Source organism: Gobio gobio, assembly GCF_949357685.1.
Source record: "Gobio gobio genome assembly, chromosome: 24".
Lineage (NCBI taxonomy): Eukaryota > Metazoa > Chordata > Actinopteri > Cypriniformes > Gobionidae > Gobio > Gobio gobio.
The window spans coordinates 32,228,776-32,254,339 of NC_137120.1; the positions used below are offsets into that span (position 1 = coordinate 32,228,776).

Below are 25,564 nucleotides of genomic sequence, written 5' to 3' on the forward strand. Positions count from 1 at the left end.
TATACTTTTATATATTTAAAGTGGGCCAATTTAGTCCCTAGCAGCATTGAAATAGTACACTTACAAGTTTACTACTAGTACACATTGATATTAGTATACTTCATAAAGTATACTAACAAATATACTTGAACATTACTTAAGTATACTTCATAAAATGAACTTGAAGTACACTTTTTTTTCCGTAAGGGTAGTACTTTCTCACAGTGAACAGGACATCATAGGTCCAGAACAACAGCAGTACTGTTAATAGATTCAGATGTAATTTGGAGACATCGGGGTCTTTTTAGAATGTAAAAGGTTGGATTTTGGAGGTTGAATCTTTTTATTTATTTTTTTGGAGATATAGTAAAAACAGACTTAGATCAGTACCTAATTAGACAGACAGTGTGTTGACTCGAATGGAATCATTCAAACCAGTTTTGTGAACTGATTTAACTGATTTATTGAAAAGATCCAAACAGTTATTTTACGAATCATGCTTCTTCTAGATGATAGATAGATAGATAGATAGATAGATAGATAGATAGATAGATAGATAGATAGATAGATAGATAGATAGATAGATAGATAGATAGATAGATAGATAGATAGATAGATAGATAGATAGATAGATAGATAGATAGATAGATAGATAGATAGATAGATTTGCAGTTCATGTTCATGGTGATGCAGGAGAGGGTGGGGGATTTATTGCTCAGCATTAGGAGCTCTAATCTGTTGCAGGTGTTACTGGCTGCTATCCCAGGCAGCCGGGCCTGCTCCTTCCCCCCGGAGGCCCCATCATGAGTGTGTATGCGGGCATGTGTGGGTGTGTGTCTGAGAAAGAAGGGGAAAGTGTGAGTAAAAAGAGATAGCTTATGCGTAATGCGTAAGGCAGTCCACGTTAAGTAGGAGGCGGTTCTGGCTTTTGATTTTTCCTCTTAAACCCAGTCAAGTAGCCCTACATGAGAATTGATACAGCCTGGCATCATTTCAGTTCATAGCTCTTTGGTGAATTCAGTATATTATGAGCCAACCCTGGTAATTGCAGGGAATTAATGTGGAGCATCTTTCTAATGAAGGACTCACTCAAAAGAGAAAAGTCTTAATATTGATTCTTGGCGGTCACACAAGCAATCCACCTACTGGTCAAACGGTGAATGGAGAACATGTGCACTTACTACAATTGCTACTATCAAGAGACTGCTGCCCTCTTCCGGACATATTGTGTTACAACATCCAAAGTAAACAGTAGGCTATGCTTGAGGTAAAGAAAATAACCCTCATATTCCGAGGACAGGGATTGAATGTAACTTAATGTTATGGTTATACTTTCGAAACAGTGTAATATCTGCTGTTATATATATATATATATATATATATATATATATATATATATATATATATATATATATATATATATATATATATATATATATATATATATATATGTTACCTCAGAGAGAGAGAGAGCAGTTTTCGTATTCGCAGATTTTCCTGATTTGCATAATTCATTTATAGTGACGGGATGAGACAGCGCGCGACAGCGTTGTCTTTAACATCACACTCGTTATCAAATGTTGTAAGCTCTAAATGTTGGGTTTTTATCAGCAATACAACTCAAGCGGCAAGCATTTGGAAAATCTTTATTGTCAAGTCTGATAGGCTTACCAGATTTTCGAGTCAGCAAATAGGTCAGGTAGATGGTAAGTGACTGATTAGAAAAAGGTAAGTTCAGAGTTCTTTACAGTCATAGAGGAAAAAACGTTGATGGTTTCAGACTTTACAAACAATTAATTAGATCTTCAAAAAAGGCATACAGTTATGAACAGTACAGTTAACAGACATGGTAAAATTGACCCGTTTAAACTTGTAATCCTCACAGCAGCAATAATTCCTTGATTAATGTACTATAAAACACTTAAACCATCTTTAATAGACTAAATTCGGTTAAAACAGGTTGAATGCTAATTTTTATGTTTTATGTTTTGGTCTTCAACTACATCTGGAAGAAGTCCTCTCATCACCCTCAGGAGCACCAGAGCTTGTGGTGCACTAACCACATATGATTCCAAAGGAACTGTCAGCTTTCAGTTATTGGTTCCTTATTAATTTATGGATTATATGTGTAGGAGTTTTGAATTGCCTGATCTCTTAAGCAGGGGAACCAATCCCTGAAGAAAGAGGCATAGAAGGTGTACCAGGGGTAAAATGAATCAGACTGTCGAGTTGCTCCAGCTTCGATAACGTGCCAGGCGGCATCCTGGGCAGGGTAGGCGGTCATATTGATGTAACCTCTGCATTAAAAAATCAGAGATATGAAGAATGAGTCTTTTATCAGGAACTCGAGCGGTCATGTGAGATATGGATTGTTACCCAGAGAACAACATAGTGTACATGTGGTGGATTCCACCCGTCATTCCCGACACTATGTTGCTGTCTGGGTACAAAACTATGGGTTACACTTTATTTCGATAGTCCACTTTAAACATTCTACTAACTATAAGTAACTTATAGTTAACTTATATATAAGTAACTATAAGTAACTGCAACTACATGTCAACTAACTGTCATTAGAGTATTAGTTGACTGTCAGTAGACTGGTAGGTTATGGTTAGGTGTTAGGGTTCAGGTTAGTAGAATAAGTTGAATTGTTGTTGCCAAGTTACTTATAGTCAGTAGAATGTCTGTTGGGGGACCAACAAAATAAAGTTTTAGTAAATATTAATCAGACAGTCTACAAATACTCTAAAGACAGTTAGTTGACATGTAGTTGCAAAGTTACTTATAGTTAGTAGAATGTCTAAAGTGGACTATCAAAATAAAGTGTTACCAAACTATGAGCTCCATAAGTAAGTGAACAACTGCTATTCATGACATTGTCAGCCCATTTGTTCTTTAGTAGCCTAACTTGTACTGAGCTACAGTAGCACCACCAGATAAAGCTAACTATTAATGAATTAGCATAAAGAACCACAGACTTTGATGTTAGTTTGTACTGACTTGATTTTCTCCATAGCGCTCTCCGTGTCGATCAGTCCAAGTATGCAGATGGTTATGGACACGTTGCTTTTTTGCATTGCTAGCTCATGCTGGAGGCCTCCAAAGAAACCGTTGAGTGCAAACTTAGTTGCGGCATACGGCAAAGCAAAGGGGCCGCAGATTTTTCCTGTGGAAAACAGATGTTATTCCAGCATTTGTTCGTTTGGTGAAGCACCTACAGCTGTGAGAAAAGTTTCATGTTTTAATCACCTAGAAGGGAGGACACAACAACTATCGATCCTTTACTCTTTTCAAGAGTCGGCAAAGCTTTCTGAGCCATCTGTAGGTAACTGAGAAAATTCACCTATAAAGAGGGTGTACAATGAAAGAAAGACAAATCAAGTCATATATTGCAGTTATAGTTTTACCATATGGGATCAAAAGTAACAGGTATAGTTCACCCAAACATTACCATGAAGACCAGATGTGTCATATTTGAGTATAGTCTGAATGAAATTATAGAGCTACTCACAATTTTTTTATTGGTCTACTATTAATTAGTTATTACATTACTATTAAAGGGATAGTTCACCCAAAAATGAAAATTAGCCCATGATTTACTCACCCTCAAGTCATCCTAGGTGTATATGACATTCTTCTTTCAGACAAATACAATCAGTGAATGGCTGTTTCTGTTTTAAAGTCCATAAAAGTGCATATATCCATCATATAACTGCTCCACACAGCTCCGGGGGATTAATAAAGGCCTTATGAAGCGAAGCGATGCGTTTGTGTAAGAAAAATATCCATATTTAAAACTTTACAAACTAATCTCTAACTTCCGCTAACTGTCGTATGCGCTTTCACGAGAGACTGGCATTCCAGCGGATGACGTAGGATGCAGGCTTAGCGTAAGTTCCGGTGACGAACGTGGAAGCGCAGAGGATGGAGCAAAACAAAACTTGGTTCTCGCGAGAACTAGCATATCCTCACAGGAGCGTCTTGCGTCATACGTTGCGTCAACGCCAGTCTCGACAGTTAGCAGAAGTTAGAGATTACAGTTTGTAAAATTTTAAATATGGATATTTTTCAAAACACAAATGCTTCAGAAGGCCTTTATTAACCCCCCGGAGCCGTGTGGAGCAGTTATATGATGGATAGATGCACTTTTATGGACTTCAAAACAGAAACCGCCATTCACTGCCATTATAAAGCTTGGATTAGCCAGGACATTTTTTTATATAATTCCGATTGTATTCGTCTGAATGAAGATTGTCATATACACCTAGGATGACTTGAGGGTGAGTAAATCATGGGCTAATTTTCATTTTTGGGTGAACTATCCCTTTAAAGGTCCTTTTACCTTTTAATGGTTACTTTTACAGTACGTTCTTTTTGGTCCCCATCAGCTTTCATTGTATTAAAAAGAGCAGTCAGGACATCATGCAAAAACTATCTTCTTTTGTGTTCAATGAAAAAAGAAAATCATACAGGTTTGAAACAACATGAGGGTGAGTAAATCTCATTTTGGGTGAACTAGCCTTTTATGAAGTCCCTATCCACCTTATTCCTACACCCCATGACGCTTTGCGCGAATTATGGGTGTAACTTCCGTTAAGCTGTAAACAATCAAGGAAAGGCTATCTATGAACGCAATACGTTTTTTTTTTTTTTTTAAACTGGGTATCATAGATGCAAACTCCTCACCTTTCAGTGAGAAATCACCTTTTTAAGATCAAAATAGGTCACCTACGAGATTTGCGTAGATCCGATGAGAGTGTTTTTTTTGGGGGGGGTGGGGGTCCGTTCAGAATCCGTGTATCATTCGTTCAGTCATTTTTTGATTTAATATTGAAAGTAGAAAAATGAGAAAACAGCGTTTTTAATTTTCTCAGAAAAACAAGATTTCAGCTTGATTTTTCGTACAGAGGTAGAAAAATGAATAAACAGATTGAATATTCGATTTCCACATGTGGGCGGGAATTATATGCCCCTTTCTGCTGATTGGTCAGCCGAAGATCAAACTATTCCGTCATCGGTTCTTCTTCAGTTCCAGATTCTTAACGCATTTATCGCAACTACATTTCATATTTTTCTCATCAAACAACAAGACTAACGAATGGGTCGACACAACCCGTACCGGGGCAGAATTCGTTTCCAGGCTAGGACTTCAATTTTTATATATTTTTTCCATAAATGTGTGTTAAATTATTCCCAATAGTCTATTTTCTTAACTTCATAGCTTTTTCTCGTGGTTGCGCTGCTTCCAGTAGTATTTGTTTATGTTAGAATCATTATCCAATCATATTTCAGCCATCATGTGTTGCCAGGTCAAAGAAATCTGCCTTGATGCCTTCAGAATCAATATTGCGGGCGCTGCTAGCTTAAAATGAATGGCAATGAAACTTTGCGCTTTAACCAATCAGTTAACCACTCCGATTTAATCAGCCAATCAGATTTCGAGTTGGCGACAGTAGGGCCATCTAACTGGCGTACAATAACGTCGGCATATATTTACTTTTCATGCTCATTTCTAGTCACTATTAAATTAATAGTGACTAGAAATGAGCATGAAAAGTAAATATTAGGGCTGTCAAAAGATTAATCGCGATTAATCGCATCCAAAATAAAAGTTTGTGTTTACATAATATATGTGTGTGTACTCTGTTAATTATTATTTATAAATAAATACACACACATTCATGTATATATTTAAGAAATATTTGCATGTATATACTGTAGATACATTTATATAATCTATAATATATATAAATATAAATGTTTTATATATAAAAATAATATTTTTTTCTTAAAGGGGCTATATGCGTTTTTCTGAAATTTAAACTCGCGACTGACACCTGTGGCCAAAAAACAGAACTGCTCTTATGTTCTGCTCGCTCTCGCAGTGGTGGTGACGTCACATCCGCAGACAGCGCGGGAAAAATCCGACCCGACAGAAAATAGGAAAAATAGGATACAGGCTTATAGGTGCACCCACTGTGAGCGGACAAGGTGTCAGTATGCTCATCAGGAGATGTTTGAGTCAAAAATGGTAAAATAAAAAGGCTATTGTTACGTTTATTTTGGGGAAAAAGTTGCATATAGCCCCTTTAAATATATACATGCTTGTGTGAGTACACACACATATATTATGTAAACACAAACTTTTATTTTGGATGCGATTAATCTTTTGACAGCCCTAGTAAATATATATTTTTAAAAACCTGACCTCTGAGAATGTTTTCTCCATCCACGCAATGTTCTCACCTTTTTTACCCCTCACCCGTTTGCATCCCTGAATGATACATTATTGACATTACAACGATGATATTATTCTACTCACCCTTCAACCATCGAACATTAAGAGGACATTTAAAAGTGTAAAAGCATCAACAAGGTACTTCCAACAGACCATGAATAAGCCCAAAAGCATGATTCTTTCCACAGCAATAACGAACGGGTTAAATATCACTGTAGGAATATATTTGTAATATGTAACATACGTTGCCTAAATCAAAAATGTTCATTAACTTCAGCATTGTGTGATACTATATCAAAGTGTTTTCCATCATTTTGACAGATAATAAAATGTTGATGACGTGAGTATTTGAGGAGAAAAACAAGAGATTCTTTGTGCATTCCAGACAATTATTGATGGGATATATTGTAAATTAAATCGGGAGAACAGACCACAAATGTGCAGTATATGTTTTCCCTTTCATGCTATTACAGCGGAATGCAAAGGGGGAAAAGAAAATAATCAGGAGGAAGAGAATGCAGTGACTGAAGAAATGTTCTTGTTGTAACATGTCACGCTGAAAATAAAACATGTTAACAGCTCATTCAGTCAAACTGACGGATAAGCTTTTTTTGATGCGCAACCTTTTGATTTTAAATTATTAGTTTCAGTCTTTTTGAATGGAAGTTCCCCAAACCGGAAGTACGACCCATACAATTAAAAACGCAGTAGGCTCGTCAGGAATAAGGTGGATTGTCCAAAAAAAGATTCTACACCTCTAGCAGCCATCGTGTGTGCTCCACGTCTCCATTCCACATTCTGTATGGACTGGGTCCGATGTGGTTCAGAACCAGGAAATCCAGCCCCCCGAGCTGTTCGATGGCGTACTCTACCACGCGTTCGGCATCGGAGGGGCTCGCCATGTCCGCAGGGATGTAAAAGGCCCTTTGAGCCCCCATTTCCTGGCACTTGTGCACAACCTGCAGTCACATGAATCATTTCGAAACAATCATACCTCCTTCAATCAAAAATAAATGATGAACAAAAGAAGAAAACACCATTGACCTGTTCTAGGACATTTCCTCTCCTCGCTGTGATAACGAGTTGGGCTCCTAAACGGGCGTAGTGGTACGCCAACTGCTCGCCGATGCCAGTGCTGGCACCGGTCACCAACACCCGGGCACCTTTCAATGACTCTAAAGACACAAATCACAGTTTAATCTTAACTAAATATCATTACATAAATGCCTCATAATGGTGTATTTAATGTTGTTTAATGGTTGTATAGGTCAAATGACAAAACCAGCTTTCTGTGCTTGGGTTATCTCACTATCAGTTAGTTAAAAGATTTTATTTATGGCCTTTTCCCATTAGTCATGTCCATTGAGGGTAGAAATGTATTAAACTTATCCAATAGCCTCTCTGTACTCTGACAAACACTCAGCGGTAACAGTAATTATACTGAGGGCAAAACAAGGTCCTTTGTACAGCTGTTAACCTGCGGGGCAGAGACGCTTAATTGTATAAATGTCACTGTAGGCTGCTAAATAAAAGCCTTAACTAATTCTTGGTGGGATATTTGGTAACCATATTCACTATACATATATTTTTGTCTGAATTGTCATGTTGATTGTCATGTTGATCAAATACAGTTGTAGAAATATATCACGTGAGTTGAAATTTGAGAAAAACAATTTCCAATGACCCTAGAGGGAGATGAACTGCAATGCTCTATATTAAAACTGTTATGAATGGGCCTGTTCATTCAGTTTACAAAGTTCATGTAGGGTTATCATGTTTTTTTCTTTTAACACACTCACCCACTTACTTGCACATAAAGTAATAAACTGACATTATGCATATGCAATTGTTCAGATAATTTCTGTTAATGTCCAATTTCTGTTATCTTGCCTTGCACAACACAAAGCTGATTTTATGTCTCTAAGTGACACAAGAAGATAATGATGAATGGCATTTTTGCTGATGTCAAACTCCAAACTTTACTACAGTATATTGGATAAATATCACATTTCTGAGTGCTTACTTTGTGGAACATATTAACATAATTTAAAGGGGAAATAATGGGTTTATTTCAGAATTACATTAGAACAGCAAGGTAGGCAATATAAAATAATAGTCTGCAAAAGTGCAAATAGCTATTTACTATAATTTCCTGAAATAGCCTATAACAGGGCCGGCCCTGACCAATTTGCTGCCCTAGGCAAGATTTGACTTGGTGCCCCTTGTATCAAGGTTAAGCACTACACGTTATCAGCCTAAGTTGCGGAAACACTTGTACTGTTTTATTTTTGTAATGCATTGATGTTTTATTTTTATTGTTGTTGTTGTTTTATATGATGTCCAGTCCATTCTGTCCCGTCATTATGTTCATGATATTATTTTTTATTTTATTTTTTTAAAGGCTGATGATAGTAAAACTGTACAAAAATTGCGCCTATGCCACATTACAGCCTAAACACAAAGAGCAAGAGTGCATCTAACATTCATGCACAAACTATTCATTGAGAACTAGCAAAAGTGTTTGTTTTCCAGTAGATGGCAGCAATCTTCCACTAAACTATGAGCATTTTCATGTTTTCACCAGGAATTCAACTGAGAAATTTTGATATTTAATGTGAATTTTACATAAAATGTTGCTATTTTAAATAAACATTACTAATTTCGGCAAATACATTTTAAAATTGCTATACACCCCCTTAAAACTGCACAACTGCAGAGTAAAAACATTAGGCTATTAAAAAAGTGATATTATGCGTTTAATATTTTTTTTTTTTTTTACAAAATCACACTGACTGTGGCCTCTGGAGAACCCAGAACAGCTGCTTGCATAAAGTTTAAGGTAAAAATAACTGGAATTAATTAGCAAACATTACTATTTTACTACTATGCAATTAAATAAACTGTTCATTTATTTGACATCCCTTTACTTCTTTACACTGCAAAAAATGCTCTTCTTATTTAGAATCTTTTTCCTGTTTCCAGTCCAAATATCTAAAAATTCTTAAATCAAGGTATATTTACTAGATAAGTAAAATGACATAAGACATTTTTCTTGTTTACTTGAAAATAAAATCAAAATGAAGTGAGTTTTTGCTTAAAACAAGCAAAATTATCTGCCAATGGGGTGAGAAAAAATAATCTAATTTCTGTTTGGGACAGAAACAAGATTTCAATCAGAAACAAGATTATTTTTCTCACTCCATTGGCAGATCATTTTGCTTGTTTTAAGCAAAAACTCACATCATTTTGATTTTATTTTCAAGAAAACAAGAAAATTATCTTCTGTCATTTTACTTATCTAGTAATGCACCTTGATTTAAGAATTTTTAGATATTTAGACTAGAAACAAGACGCAAATACTTTAAGAAGAGCAGTGTATCCCTTATCTTCCCTGCATCAGAGGGCTTCTGTCTTTTTTGACACTTCAATTCGGCCATCCGTCATAAATATTCAGGCAACTTACACCGTGTCAACACCTGGAGCGAACGGCCAAGCACCCTAAAAAATGAAAGCAATCCTGTCTGCGTTGGATGCGGCGAGAGCCGACGCAACACAACAAATTCCCCTAATGATAAACTGATCGCGCGTTGTATTTCTGACGCACTTCAAGTAGATCGGCGGGGGGAGATTGATGAGGTGGATCGGGAAGATGCGGGGGACTTAGTTACGTTTTTTTGTGCTTTATTTGGTAATATTTCAAATTAATATTAATAAAATAGTATAATTAATACATTTTGGCGCCCCTATGGATGGGTGGCGCCCCTAGCATTTGCCTATTCCGCCTATGCCACGGGCCGGCACTGGCCTATAACTATTTACTATTAGGCACACAAATATTGCTAAATAAGAGGAATACAGAAATATGTATACCTCCTAACTCCTGGGCTGACTTATCACGGGTCTTGCACATGACTTTAATCTGGTATTATATGCTATACGAACATAACATTTTATTACAGCACAGATAAACAGAAAACAACTCACCCTCATTAAACGACGTAGCACTCCATCGAACCGCAATGAAAGCGACGCCTATGCTGCACAATAACAGTAACTTTGCATACAGCTTCATTTGTGTAAAACTATGGAGGATGCGACAGCACAGCTTCCCGAATGTGAACTTGAACTGATCAACTGTCAAAAGTCAGTCGACATAACCAAAGAACCTGCAGAACCGGATCGTATAAATCCTACTTTTTATGTTTCAGACAGGCGGAGCCAAACCAAAGTACAATCTGATTTAGTGGTGTAAATAATCTTGAGAGCAATAAAAGCACACTATATGCTATTATTAGTAGCCTATTATTAGGGTATACAATTATTTGAATTTGGTTGTTAATCGTTGGAAATATAAACCGAAAGTCATGATTAAGGATACATTTTTTTAGTAACTTCTGCATGGCTAGGCTATTGAGTTAGATATCCGATTTGACATTGACGTTGGTATGGATTGGAAAGAGATTCCGTTCACATAAAACCACAACATCACATATATATATATATATATATATATATATATATATATATATATATATATATATATATATATATATATATATATATATATATATATATATATATATATATATATATATATATATATATATATATATATATATTTAATGATACTATTAATAATACCGAAGCAGCGGCTGAGAACAAGTGCACGGAGTTGTTATGGCGGCACTTTCAACAAATAAATAAAACCAAGTGGTCTATTAACGCTTACTTTTATTTATCTATTTAATTTTTGTACAATTATTATTAATGAAAATACACAAATAACATATGTATATACCTCCGACGTTTATTTTGTCGAATGTGCGGATTTCGAACGGCCTTACGCATTCAAAATCAACTTTATTGCCTTCAGTTTCTCCCCCTGGCGCAAATGTCCTTGTCAGTGGAACTCGCTGTCAAGATAGAGCAAAATATTTAGTCAAGTTGGGTTTTGTTTCATAGTTTTGTGCTTTTTAGCATACTATTGCTTTTAAGACAATGGCTGCTAAGATTTTGCCTGTAGTCAAGTAAGTGTCATTGCGATGTTTTACATGGAGCTAATTAGCAGTTAGCTTACACATGTCATGTTACCTGACCTATTTTGTGCATTATATTTTCTATAGTTGTATATACATTTTTATTACTTGTAAATTAAATGAGCATGTATTTGAAGAGCTGTCTTCATTTACATAAAGGTTAAGGATAGCTAGTATGCTAACAGACATCTCCTCAATGTGGCTTTTTGACATTGAATGACTGAATTGTTATGTATATCTTAGGTTTGCCACAAAAGTGACCATTGCAGGAGGAGCCCTATATGTGGCATATGATTCGGGACTGCTTGGAGGTAGCGAGGAGGGATCTGTTGCCTTGAGCCGAGCTAAAGCAGCCATCCCACCTGCTGTGGAGGAGTGGATGAAGTATTTTGGCTTTGAGGTACTGAACGTATTATTGAAACTGAAAGTAGAGCCTGTGTCATCATTCAGTGCAGTGCAAATGCATATAACGAACGGCAGATGTCACCAACTAAACCTCACCTGACTTTCATTTACAACAATGTGACAGCAGGGAAGGAATACACTGCTGTTTAAAGGGCTAGTTCACCCAAAAAAGAAAATTCTGTCATCATTTTCTCACCCTCAAGTTGTTCCACACCTGTACGTTTCTTTCTTCTGTTGAACTAAAAAGAAGCGATTTTTAACCAAAAATACTAAGGAAGTTAATGTCAGCCGTTTGATTACTGACATTCTTCAAAATATATTTTATGTTCAGCAGAAGAAAGAAATTCATACAGGTTTGGGACAACATGAGGGTGAGTAAAGGATGATAGTTCATCCAAAAAAAAAAAAAAATCTTTAAGATCATTGAGATGTAGCCTAGTTGGGGGATGCTTTTCAAAAACATAAAACAATAAATAAGTAAATTGTACTGACCTCAGAATTTTTAACAGTAGTTAATATGTAGTTTTGTAATTGGTGTGTAATGCTAACCTGAATACTTTTTTATGGTGGCCTTAGTGTAGTATTATTATGTGTTATTTCTAGCCGCTTTGTTATAACATTTTTATTTTATATCATTTTATGTTTTAGCTTCCTGCCACGCCCAAAATTGAGTTCTCCCCACTAGATGCATGGAACTCAGGTAAATCATGGCTTATTTGTTTGGAACTGTGTGTGTGTGTGTGTGTGTGTGTGTGTGTGTGTGTGTGTGTGTGTGTGTGTGTGTGTGTGTGTGTGTGTGTATGTGTATATATATGCTAAGAGCCTACTGTTTACATACATACACACACACACACACACACTGATCAGGCATAGCATTTTGACCACTGACAGGTGAAGTGAATAAAACTGATTATCTCTTCATCACGGAACCTGTTAGTGGGTGGGATATATTAGGCAGCAAGTGAACAAGTTGATGTGTTAGAAGCAGGAAAAGAGGCCAAGCATAAGGATTTGAGCGAGTTTGACAAGGGCCAAATTGTGATGACTATACTACTGGGTCATCTCCAAAACTGCAGCTCTTGTGGGGTGTTCCCGGTCTGCGGTGGTCAGAATCTATCAAAAGTGGTCCAAGGAATGAACAGTGGTGAACCGGTGACGGGGACATGGGCGGCCAAGGCTCATTGATTCATATGGGGAGCGAAGGCTGGCTTATGTGGTCCGATCAAACAGACAAGCTACTGTAGCACATATTGCTCAAGATGTTAATGCTCAGGTTCAAGTGTCAGAATACACAGTGCATCGCAGTTTGTTGCAGACCATGTACACCCTTTCATGGAAACGGTATTCCCTGTTGGCTGTGGCCTCTTTCAGCAGGATAATGCGCCCTGCCACAAAGCAAAAATGGTTCAGGAATGGTTTGAGGAGCACGAGTTTGAGGTGTTGACTTGGCCTCCTAATTCCCCAGATCTCAATCCAATCGAGCATTTGTGGGATGTGTTGAACAAACAAGTCTGTTCCATGGAGGCCCCACCTCGCAACTTACAGGACCTAAAGGATCTGCTGCTAACATCTTGGTGCCAGATATTACAGCACACCTTCAGGGGTCTAGTTGAGTCCATGTCTCGATGGGTCTGGGCTGTTTTGGCAGCATAAGGGGGACCAACACAATATTAGGAAAGTGGTCATAATGCTATGCCTGATCGGTGTGTGTGTGTGTGTATATATAAATATATACAGGTGCTGGTCATATAATTAGAATATCATCAAAAAGTTGATTTATTTCACTAATTCCATTCAAAAAGTGAAACTTGTATATTGTATTCATTCATTACATACAGACTGATATATTTCAAATGTTTATTTCTTTTAATTTTGATGATTATAACTGACAACTAAGGAAAATCCCAAATTCAGTATCTCAGAAAATTTGAATATTACTTAAAGGGTAACTAAACCCCTGCTCAGAGCTTAACTCCACCCACTGGTTATTTTTGAAAAATGCTGGAAAATTGGGCAGAGCCAAGCGAAGACAGAGGGGACGAACCGAGGGCGGGGCTGAGCGGAGGGCGTGCACCTGAGACCCGCAGTGACGGATTGATTGACAGCTGTCTGACTCGAGAGTCGCAAAGATGGAGAATGACTGGAGTGACACCAGCTTTGCAACAGAGCGGTCATTCTCCTACCTTCACCTGAAGTGGAGGAGGGTGAAAGGTCTGTAGACACAAACCCGGAGCCTTATCAATGCGAGCCGCTGGCTCAAACTGCGTTTGCAGCAGCGCAAGAAAACGTACCTAATCTATGAACAATCAAATCCTTACACTGAATGCCACTAAAAATAGATCAGATATCTGATATACATACGATTTATATTCATTCAAATTAACTAAATCAATAAGTTCAGACCTAAAAGCCTATTATAAACAGATTTCCTCAAATAAGTTAAGACTATATACGCCAGCACGTAACGGTATTGTTGTTCGTTACCGAGGCAACCACTTGCGTGTCAGGGTTTGAAAGCGCGTCTCATGTATGAAAATTATCTGTACACATGACGGGCGACAATAATATCGCAAGAAAAGCCTGACGTGTACTGACAACTGCATTATTTAACCGTATTTTCTTCAATACAATGTTAAAGCAAGTGTCAAGTGCGTTTCATTCATAATGTTTACTTCATGTAACATGACAGTTCATACTGGAGTGAAGCAGTTCTCATCATGTGATTGGGGGAAACATTTCTGAGGGCGTGGTGAGCTCGTGCCAGGGGCGCGGATAGTGAGCCGTTGGAAGTACCATCCTACGTCACGATGTACCACAACATCCAATAGGAAAATTCAACTGCTTTAGCCACTGTTCAACCTTAAGAGCACTTTGGCGGTTTTACACCATATTTTATAGAATTAAAACACTTTATACTCAAATGTCAAAACATTTACTCGAATCAATGAACAGCATTAATAAAGCCCCAGTATTACAGATCATTAACTAAAAAAAGTTGGTTTAGGGTTTAGTTACCCTTTAAGACCAATACAAAGAAAGGATTTTTAGAAATCTTGGAAAGGATTTTTTTAGAAATCTTGGCCAACTGAAAAGTATGAACATGAAAGTATGAGCATGTACAGCACTCAATGCTTAGTTGGGGCTTCTTTTGCCTGAATTACTGCAGCAATGCGGCGTGGCATGGAGTCGATCAGTCTGTGGCACTGCTCAGGTGTTCTGAGAGCCCAGGTTGCTCTAATAGTGGCCTTCAGCTCTTCTGCATTGTTGGGTCTGGCATATCGCATCTTCCTCTTCACAATACCCCATAGATTTTCTATGGGGTTAAAGTCAGGCGAGTTTGCTGGCCAATTCAGAACAGGGATACCATGGTCCTTAAACCAGGTACTGGTTGTTTTGGCACTGTGTGCAGGAGCCAAGTCCTGTTGGAAAATGAAATCTGCATCTCCATAAAGTTGGTCAGCAGCAGGAAGCACGAAGTGCTCTAAAACTTCCTGGTATACGGCTGCGTTGACCTTGGACCTCAGAAAACACTGTGGACCAACACCAGCAGATGACATGGCACCCCAAACCACCTCTGACTGTGGAAACTTTACACTGGACCTCAAGCAACGTGGATTGTGTGCCTCTCCTCTCTTCCTCCAGACTCTGGGACCCTGATTTCCAAAGGAAATGCAAAACTTTCTTTCATCAGAGAACATAACTTTGGACCACTCAGCCGCAGTCCAGTCCTTTTTGTCTTTAGCCCAGGCGAGACGCTTCTGACGCTGTCTGTTGTTCAAGAGTGGCTTGACACAAGGAATGCGACAGCTGAAACCCATGTCTTGCATATGTCTGTGCGTATGGTTCTTGAAGCACTGACTCCAGCTGCAGTCCACTCTTTGTGAATCTCCCCCACATTTTTGAATGGGTTTTGTTTCACAATCCTCTCCAGGGTGCGGTTATCCCTATTGCTTGTACACTTTTTTCTACCACATATTTTCCTTCCCTTCGCCTCTCTATTGTGCTTGGACACAGAGCTCTGTGAACAGCCAGTCTTGCCCTCCTTGTGCAATGTGTCAATGGTCGTCTTTTGGACAACTGTCAAGTCAGCAGTCTTCCCCATGATTGTGTAGCCTACAGAACTAGACTGAGAGACCATTTAAAGGCCTTTGCAGGTGTTTTGAGTTAATTAGCTGATTAGAGTGGCACCAGGTGTCTTCAATATTGAACCTTTTCATAATATTCTAATTTTCTGAGATACTGAATTTGGGATTTTCCTTAGTTGTCAGTTATAATCATCAAAATTAATAGAAATAAACATTTGAAATATATCAGTCTGTGTGTAATGAATGAATATAATATACAAGTTTCACTTTTTGAATGGAATTAGTGAAATAAATCAACGTTTTGATGATATTCTAATTATATGACCAGCGTGTGTGTGTGTGTGTGTGTGTGTGTGTGTGTGTGTGTGTGTGTGTGTGTGTGTGTGTGTGTGTGTGTGTTTTTTTATATATATATAAATAATCAGTTTTTAATACATGTATGAATGTACTGTAGTCTTGTAATCACTCCGTTTTTTTTTACTCAGGGGTCCAGAAGTCTATCCACGGCCTATCTGTTGCTCCGTCCACAGTTAGTGACTACACCAAACAAGGCCTGCAATACATTAAAAACCATTTAAAATGAACATTTAGACCTTCAAAGTTAGCATATCGAAAAGTTTCATCGGCGGAGAAGACACACATCAAGAAGCGTTTTCACCCTCACATACGTCGGACTGAATTCCATTAAGTTTTGAGGAACAACAATTAAGAGTTTATAAAATTCAAATATGACTATTATAATGGTATAAACCAAAATGTTCCCTTTTTTTGCGCATGTGCTTTTCGATTACAGAAATGACAGAAACATTAATATTGAAGTCGTAAAGGTTTGAGATGAATCCTAATTTGAAGATAAAAATATAAGCGTGTTCTATATGTATATTGTTGTTCAGCTCTTTTATTTATTTGAGAAATCCCTTCCTGGAAATGGTCTGTTCTGGCATTCTGGACTCCTAAATTCTCCTTTTATATAGGCACAAATGGACTGCAACTGAGTTTTGTATATAATCTCATGTTGCTCTGTCTAATGTAAAATAAATCATATCAAATATTTTGAGGGATGTAGTTATTCTGCGTGAATCTGTTCTAGACAATTGAAGTTGATCTAGGAAATGATCTGTTAACCACATAAAAGCATTTCTTAGTAACACTATTCAGCTTTACCACAGCGAGTGATGCTGCATTTGTGTCAAGATGGACCCCTTTCTGCACGTCTTGACTCATTTTGAAAGGTTTTTTTTTGTGGCCGCACACGTTGTGTTTCCAGAACATGTTAGATCTTAATCTAACATGTTCTGGTAACACAACGTGTGCGGCCACATGTATGTGCGTGGAACAAAAATGCAGGGTTTGTGCATCTTGGCCTAGTTAAAGGGATAGTTCACCCAAAAATGAAAATTCTGTTATAATTTACTCACCCTCGTGTTGTTCCAAACCTGTATGAGTTTCTTTGTTCTGCTAAACACAAAAGAAGATATTTTGAAGAATTTTTGTAACAAAGCAGATAGAGCAACCATTGACTATCATAGTATTTTTTTCCACTATGGTAGTCAGTGGTTGCTCTATCTGCTTCGTTACAAACATTCTTCAAAATATCTTCTTTTGTGTTCAACAGAAGAAAGAAACTCATACAGGTTTGGAACAACATGAGGGTGAGTAAATGTCAGAATTTTCATTTTTGGGTGAATTATTATTATTTTTTTTTTTCTTTCAACCTCATGCACCCACACACAACGTTTTTGTTACCGTCTAAGAAACAGAAAAATTGTCTATAGAGACACTTTATACATTTATTTTTGGAGTTTATGTATCTTCTCTAACTCCGTAACCCCCCCCCCCCAGTGCTGCATCTATTTTAGTTTAACAAGACTATTGTGTAACTTATAGGATGTGGTGATGTCTGTGAACTTTAGCTGTGGTTGAGTTTCAAACAGCCCTTGAGCGGTTTCAGTCTCTGTGAAGTGGCACTTCAGAAATAAAGAAATGCAGAGTCATTGCTTATTGAGCTTTTATTGAGCATTTTTGACAGGTAGCATTCACGCGTCACCATAAAATCTGTTTAGTGAACTGCGCAACAGTACAAATCAGTTTCAAAGGCTTACGTTTTTCGATTTCTTCCCTTTTTTCCCCCCGAAAACATTTTTGTGACCATCTAAGAAACAGCAAAATGAGACTGAATGACGTCTGATTAAACAACACGACTACAATACAATTCAGTTTCAAAGGCATCAGGCACCTCCATTGATCACCTTCTTGATCCAGTCTTTGTACTTTGAAATTTCAGTGTAAATATTGGGAACATTTGGGTAGTCACAGCGGCCCTTGTAGTTGAAAGAGACGACACCCACTGCTTTCCCACTGCACACTAGCGGTCCACCTGAATCGCCCTGCAAGAACAATGCAGATTGATTCCCAATTGCGTTCAGAAGAAAATAGAATAGCAAATTAGGAACTTTGACCAAAAGGTTGCTGTAGACGTACCTGACAAGCGCCACTTTTGGTCCCGAAGCCCCCAGCGCACAGGACGTTGTGAGGGAGTTTCACTGACACTTTGTCCCACATATTCTGGCAGATTGGGAAGTTGATAATCGACACGTCTGTCACCAGCAGATCGTCCACCACATTATGCTGTTCGGTTTTACCCCATCCCGCAACCTGACACTTGGATTTAGGCTTCAGTGGTTTGCCCTTGCTCTGGATTGTGATGGTTTTCACACCTCTGCCAGTTTTCATCTTCTTGGACAGCTAGAATTACATACAAGAAAAGTGCCATTAGTGTTATTCTTTTTACAATTCCTTACTTTATTATTAAAGTATAAAAGTATAATTTAATGTATTTATTATTATTATTATTATTATTATTATTATTATTATTATATAATGTTATTACATTTAAAATAAAATGCAAAATATTTAATTATATATTTTATATTATTTACTTTATAATACAATTTGATATTATTAAAAAAATATATATATATATATACACACACATTTATATTATTTAACTTATAATTAAATGATAAATGGATAGTTAAATATGTATTATTATTATTATTATTATTAATTACATTCTAAATTATATAAATTGATAATTAAATATTTGTATTTAATTTTACAATGTAATAATACATATTATAGATCTATTTTAATATAAACAAAATAAATACATTCTTAAAATATATTTTAACTTTATTTTAGAATGTAATGATAATATATATAAAATTGTTTAATTGTATTTAAATTATAACCTAATAATAATTATTTAATATTTTATAATACAATACATAATCTTATGAAATATTGTACCTTCAGAAGCATGATGTCATTGCCAGTTTCCACGTTTTTGAAAGATGGGTGCTTATGTTTATGTTGCACTGTATATCTTGTCCGATTCGCCGCCTGTGGGCTGATGTTGTGGGTGCCCAGGATCACAGTCATGTTGCCTCTTTAACATGAACACAATTGCAGATTAGTGAACGGTTTTGTTGATCACCAAACATATCCCAGTTTAACTGTAACCAACATACCCTTTATCGCAGTGTGCGGCAGTCAGAACGTAGCTCGGGTCGATCAGGAATCCTCCACAATTGTGTTTTCCATCAATCTGAACTGATGCCATGTAAAGCATGGAGTTCTTCTTAACTTTTTTGCCATTGATGATATCAGCTCCAAATGAACCTAAATCAAAGACGATGCAAGTCTGAGTTAACCAGAAGCAGTTCAGTTATTGTATTATCAGTAAAGCATGATTTTACTAACCAGTCAGTGTTAGGCTTGTCAAAGCCACTGAGAGGAACAGGCTGTACGCTGCAGTCATCTTGAAAAGACGCTGCTGGTGAGACCACCACAGTCGTATATATATGGCTCCACCACATGGCATGACGCATCCTGACAGAAAGAGATGACGCAAACTGATGAATTTTGCTACCTTTTCCACAGTTTGATACTAATACGTTTTTCTCCAGCATATCAACGCAAACCTTTTAGGCAGTGGTAGGGTAACCTGGGCTGTAGGCTCAGTTTTTTTTTTTTTTTTTTTTGTTTTCTGATGAATCCATTTATACAGTACTCTAGGAATTATTAGTGTTACTGGGCAGAGGTTTTAAAATAACAGACAATAGAGACAGAGCGTATTTAGGCCACACCCACACCAGGGGGGGGAAACAATCTAACGCTCTCCATTGACTTTGCATTGAGTGAGGCTGCCTCCTGGTCATTTCGGGCTTATAACAATAAAACAGAACAATGTCTAAAAGCTGCTATGTGACAAAGTGTACAGCAAACAAGCTAAAAAACACAGAAATAAGGTTTTATAAGCTGCCGACCCCAAAAAACGAGCGTTTAAGGAGACCAAAGTGGATAAAGGCAATGAAACGTGAAGCTTCAGTAGGAAGAATTGGTCAATTTTAACATCTTGTCACTGTTAAGTCAAATATCCAAATGTCAGTTTTACATATTATATTTCCTGTCACCGATTACGTTCCCCTCCAGTGGGCGTAGTTCTCAGTGTAATATAACGTGTCTCAATGGCCTATATCCACTTTTGTGTCCTTAAATGCTCGTTTTTTGGGTCAACAGCTTATAAAACTTCTGGGTTTTTGGTTCTGGGTTTTGTTTAGCTTGTACACTTTGTCACATATCCGCTTTTATACATTGTTCTGTTTTTTGTTATAAGTCCGAAATGACAAGGAGGCAGCCTCGCGCAATGCAAAGTCAATGGAGAGCGTTTGATTGTTTTCCCCCCAGGTGGGCGTGGTCTTCAGATTATGACGCGTGTCGCTCTGTCTCTATTGACGAGTACAGCGCCCATGATGGATAATCTTACATCATCCCTTCCTACGTCAGTTTCAGTTGTAAACTCACTTCACACTAGTGTTGTGCCAAATTTTAACTCTTCCCAATTATCACCCCCTTGTTGAGGCCACTAACTGTTTGCCTAATTCTAAACCTATACTGGGACTCAGGGGGGTAATAATCTGCCGCGGGGGTCAGAATTTGGCACAACACCTGTCACCAATGCTGGGGGGAGCACTTATTTTCTAATCTGGCGCTTGTCAAGAACAGGTACGGTTAATCTGACAATACACAACGGCATTGTCAATCACTGCCTGCCCATTGTTGCCTGACAATGCTCAACGCAATTGGATCAGAGCTCTGCCAATGCTTTGGCAATGTAAAGCTTTTTTACCTTGCTAATAAAGCTACTTGAATCTGCATATCGCTGATTGATTTGCGATTTGGAGTTTTTCAAACGGGGAGAAACCACAGATTCCCTTTCAATGGAAGTCTATTCCATCAGCGGCCATTTGCAATGCCTCTGTGCCATCCAAGACCAAGTCCTATATATTTGAATGGGGGAAATCTTGAAAATCTTTTGCTTGCCAACCTCACAAGTAAATACAATTTTAAATCAGCAACAGAATCTGGCACAAACTCTCATACAGATGTTGTTTCATAAGCTCAAATAGCGTTAAAAAAGCGTATTTTTCAGGCTAGGCTAGACCTAGTCTAACTAGCCAGACTTTCAGACTGACCGCAGAAGGTCTGGACTCTTTCGCAGCTTTCATTGGTCATGGACCGCTCAAGAGGACGTTTGACTGACATGTAACACGTCATGTTTAGGGGCGTGAAAATGTAAAGTCGATGTCCCTGCAATAACAGACCGGCGCGCATCTATAAATGATTCATTCTAGAACGTTTGCAAGTTTACTGCAACAATAGAGCCGCGAACTTCACATATCCAGTGTTTAGTTTATCCTGGTAAGCGTTCATTGTCACAGTTGTAAACACGATGGTGTCATGGCATTTGTTTCTAGGTGGACAGTTAAAAAATGCAACACACGTCTCACGGACATGCATTCAACCAATCAGATGACGACTTTGAAAATCCTGAAGTGGTTCCAAAAAAGTGTGGCATATGCATCAGACGTTCAGCCAACGGTCCATGGGCGTTGTAATAACATGCCATTTTTCATGAATAGGGTCCCATTACTTTCTAGGATGCGCACATCCTATGTTTTTTATTGTGAAGTTATTGGATATGTTTAATATACACTGATGAGCCAAAACATATCGACCAGTCACAGGGGAAGTGAATATCATTCACCATCTCCTATCGTCTAGGCCACATATTAAGGTTTGGGTAAATTAGACGGTAAGCAAACAATCAGTTCTCATAATCAATGTGTTGGATGCAGGAGAAATGAGCAGGAATAAAGATCTGAGTGACTTTGACATGCCAAATTGTATTGCACACAGGAACATGATAAAGAAAAAAAATGTTTGCCATGGCCTCCAAATTCCCCAGATCTCAATCCAATTGAGCATCCGTGGGATGTGCTGAACCAACAAGTTCAATCCTCGGCAGCCCCACCTCGCAGCCTACAGGACTGCTTCTAACGCCTTGGTACCCGATGCCACAGGATGCCTTGTCCATGCCTCAGCGGGTCGGTGCCGTTTTGGCAGCACGCAGAGGACCAACAGCAAATCAGGTCATAATGTTTTGGCTCATTGGTGTATAACATCTAGTATGACATCGCACCTAGTTTTAAGCACAGCAGATGTCTTCTTTACATGGTGATTTTGGCCTGTCCCACTTTTGAGGTCTTGGCCATCTCGACTGTATTCAGTAATTTTGGCGAAATTTGCGACCCTATCTTCCTAGAAAATTTACATCACACAAATGAGTTTTAAACTATATGTCAATCAACCTTCTCTGAATGCTAAACTCCTCCTTCCACTGACCTTTTGTTTAAAAGAAAAAATACAAGTTCCAGGACCTTGTGACCTATTGAAGGAAAATAAAATCTCAAATGTGTATTTCAGACCAACATTTTCAGTGATATGTATGTTTATGAATGCATTATTTCTCTAAAGTAACCCATAATATACACACAAGCACTGACATGTTAAGGTATTTTTTTCTGCATGCCCATATTTTGTAATTGTGAAAATACAGACTCAGTCATTAGCAAAACGATTTATTTGGTCAGTAATAAATGTGTAATCATAATTAGCAAACTTTTCATTTTCACACTCGTATACATCGGACGGAATCACATTAAGTTGAGGAACAACAATTAGAGTTTGTAAAATGTAAGACATGAAGATTATAATGGTATAAACCCATTTTTTCACATTATTTTTGTTTTGCCCATGTGCTAATATTTGGATGGATGTAGTTCTTCTGCGTGAATCTGTTAAAGACTAAAGTTGATCTAGGAAATGATCTGTTAACCGCATAAAAGCGTTTCTTAGTAACACTTTTCAGCTTTACCACAGAGTGATGCTGCATTTGTGTCAAGATGAACTCCTTTCTGCACGTCTTGACTCATTTTGAAAGTTTTTTTTTGTGTCCGCACACGTTGTTATCAGAACATGTTAGATTAAGAGAACACGTATGTGCGTGGTAAAAAACACAGGGTTTGTGGGTTTTGTGCATCATGGCCTAGTTAAGCAGAGATCTGTTTTAAACCTAAGGAAACACAACGAATGATGAGAACAGCAAATGCACTTTCTGAAGCAACCCCCCCCCCCACAAAAAAAAAAGCATTTTTGTGACCATCTAAGAAACAGCTAAATGAAACTGAGTGACGTCTGATAACACAACACAACAACAATACAATTCCGTTTCAAAGGCATCAGGCACCTCCATTGATCACCTTCTTGATCCAGACTGTGTATTTTGAAATTTGAGTGTAAATATTGGGGACAGTTGGGTCACAGCGTTCTGAAGAGACGATGCCCACCGCTTTCCCACGGCACACTAGCGGCCCACCCGAATCGGCCTGCAATAGTACGTTTGATATTGATTACAATCACATTTTTGAGTTCAGAAGAATATCGATTTGCAAATTATGAACTTTCACTAAAATATTGCTGTAGACGTACCTGACAAGCGGCGCTTTTAGTCTTGAAACCCCCAGTGCACAGGACTGTGTCGGGGAGTTTCACTGACACTTTGTCCCACATATTCTGGCAGGTTGTAAAGTTGATAGTCGACACGTCTGTCACCAGCAGATCTTCCACCACATCATGCTTTAAGGTTTTACCCCATCCCGCAACCTGACACTTGGATTTAGGCTTCAGTGGTTTGTCTGGGATTTTGTTTGGGATTTTGATGGTTTTCACACCTCTGCCAGTTTTCAGCTTCTTGGACAGCTAGAGTTTCACACAAGAAAAGTGCCATACGTGTTATTCTTTTTACAAATTTTTACTTTATTATTAAAATATAAATGTATAATTTCATGTATTTATTATTTTTATTGTCATTATCATATAATGTCATTATTACATTTAAAACAATATATTTTATATTATTTACTTTATAATACAATTTGATATTATTAAAAAAAATATATATATATATACACATTTATATTATTTAATTTATAATTAAATGATAAATGGATAGTTAAATATGTATTGTTACATTTTAAATAATATAAATTGATAATTAAATATTTGTATTTAATTTTACAATGTAATAATAATACATATTATAGATCTATTTTAATATAAACAAAATAAATACATTCTTAAAATATATTTTAACTTTATTTTAGAATGTTTTGTTACAATTAAGTTTATAATTAAATTGTTTAATTGTATTTAAATTATAACCTAATAATAATTAATATTATATTTTATAATACATTACATACATTATTAATATTATATTTTATAATACAATACATAATCTTATGAAATATTGTACCTTCAGAAGCATGATGTCATTGCCAGTTTTCACATTTTTGAAAGATGGGTGCTTATGTTTATGTTGCACTGTATATATTTTCTGATTCGTCGCCTGTGGGCTGATGTTGTGGGTGCCCAGGATCACGGTCATGTTGCCTCTTTAACATGAACACAATTGCAGATTAGTGAATGGTTTTCTTGAACACCAAACATATCCCAGTTTAACAGTATAGGTTAACCAGCGGCTTACCTTTCATTACAGTGTGCAGCCGTCAGAACGTAGCTCGGGTCGATCAGGAATCCTCCACATTTGTGTTTTCCATCAATCTGAACTGATGCCATGTAAAGCATGGAGTTCTTCTTAACTTTTTTGCCATTGAGTATTTCAGCTCCAAATGAACCTAAATCAAAGACGATGCAAGTCTGAGTTAACCAGAAGCAATTCAGTTATTGTATTATCAGTAAAGCATGATTTTACTAACCAGTCAGTGTTAGGCTTGTCAAAGCCACTGAGAGGAACAGGCTGTACGCTGCAGTCATCTTGAAAAGACGCTGCTGGTGAGACCACCACAGTCATATATATATGGCTCCACCACATGACACGACATCCTGACAGAAAGAGATGACGCAAAATGCTGAATTTGCTACCTTTTGTGTTCCAATTAAGTTTTGCTTTCCTTGAATACAATAGTATTTTTTCCCTACTATGGTCAATGGGGGCTGAGATCTGCTTGGTTACAAACATTCTCCCAAATATCTCCCTTTGTGTTCAGCAGAACAAAGAAATGTATACAGGTTAGGGTGAGCAAATGCTGACAGAAATTTCATTTTTAGGTGAACTATCCCTTTAAAGGGTTAGTTCACCCAAACGTGAAAATTCTGTCATTAAAGGGATAGTTCACCCAAAAATGAAAATTAGCCCATAATTTACTCACCCACAAGTCATCCTTGGTGTATATGACATTCTTCTTTCAGACGAATAAAATCGGAGTTATATTACAAAAGTCCAGGCTAATCCAAGCATTAGAATTGGATTTATAGTTGCTCTGTTTTTGAAGTCCATAAAAAGTGCATCTGGCTGTCAAATATATCGTGCTCCACGCAGCTCCAGGGTGTTA

General features: G+C 37.4%; 4 protein-coding genes across 5 annotated transcripts; 1 reads left to right on the top strand and 3 right to left on the bottom strand.

Annotated features, from left to right (window-relative positions):
• Nucleotides 1-1,608: 1,608 nt before the first annotated feature.
• On the bottom strand, nucleotides 1,609-10,691 carry hsd11b1la (hydroxysteroid (11-beta) dehydrogenase 1-like a). Its single transcript, XM_079806975.1, has 6 exons — nucleotides 10,205-10,691; nucleotides 7,265-7,395; nucleotides 6,976-7,179; nucleotides 3,232-3,325; nucleotides 2,983-3,148; nucleotides 1,609-2,276 (listed from the first exon to the last, which is right to left on the bottom strand). Exons 1-6 carry the CDS (start codon nucleotides 10,290-10,292, stop codon nucleotides 2,093-2,095), a joined length of 867 nt encoding a protein of 288 aa, XP_079663101.1. The 5' UTR covers nucleotides 10,293-10,691; the 3' UTR covers nucleotides 1,609-2,092.
• Nucleotides 10,692-11,064: 373 nt separating this feature from the next.
• Nucleotides 11,065-17,740, top strand: micos13 (mitochondrial contact site and cristae organizing system subunit 13). 2 transcript variants are annotated; one of them, XR_013815796.1, is made up of 5 exons: nucleotides 11,065-11,247; nucleotides 11,500-11,656; nucleotides 12,310-12,361; nucleotides 16,232-17,198; nucleotides 17,301-17,740. XR_013815796.1 is itself a non-coding variant. In XM_079807461.1 (4 exons), the coding sequence occupies exons 1-4, from the start codon at nucleotides 11,219-11,221 to the stop codon at nucleotides 16,327-16,329; spliced, it is 336 nt and encodes a 111-aa protein (XP_079663587.1). In that variant the 5' UTR covers nucleotides 11,065-11,218; the 3' UTR covers nucleotides 16,330-17,740. The 2 variants fall into 2 exon arrangements, 1 of the variants encoding a protein (XP_079663587.1); XM_079807461.1 differs by having other exon boundaries at nucleotides 16,232-17,740.
• A 234-nt stretch (nucleotides 17,741-17,974) lies between these two features.
• LOC307120433 (mast cell protease 1) lies at nucleotides 17,975-19,566 on the bottom strand (the record flags this gene model as incomplete). Its single annotated transcript, XM_079807463.1, has 5 exons — nucleotides 17,975-18,133; nucleotides 18,228-18,491; nucleotides 19,056-19,194; nucleotides 19,277-19,427; nucleotides 19,509-19,566. 5 exons carry the CDS (start codon nucleotides 19,564-19,566, stop codon nucleotides 17,975-17,977), a joined length of 771 nt encoding a protein of 256 aa, XP_079663589.1.
• Nucleotides 19,567-22,714: 3,148 nt separating this feature from the next.
• On the bottom strand, nucleotides 22,715-24,994 carry LOC307120432 (granzyme B-like). Its single transcript, XM_079807462.1, has 5 exons — nucleotides 24,929-24,994; nucleotides 24,697-24,847; nucleotides 24,466-24,604; nucleotides 23,640-23,909; nucleotides 22,715-23,536 (listed from the first exon to the last, which is right to left on the bottom strand). Exons 1-5 carry the CDS (start codon nucleotides 24,984-24,986, stop codon nucleotides 23,390-23,392), a joined length of 765 nt encoding a protein of 254 aa, XP_079663588.1. The 5' UTR covers nucleotides 24,987-24,994; the 3' UTR covers nucleotides 22,715-23,389.
• Between the last annotated feature and the right edge of the window lie 570 nt (nucleotides 24,995-25,564).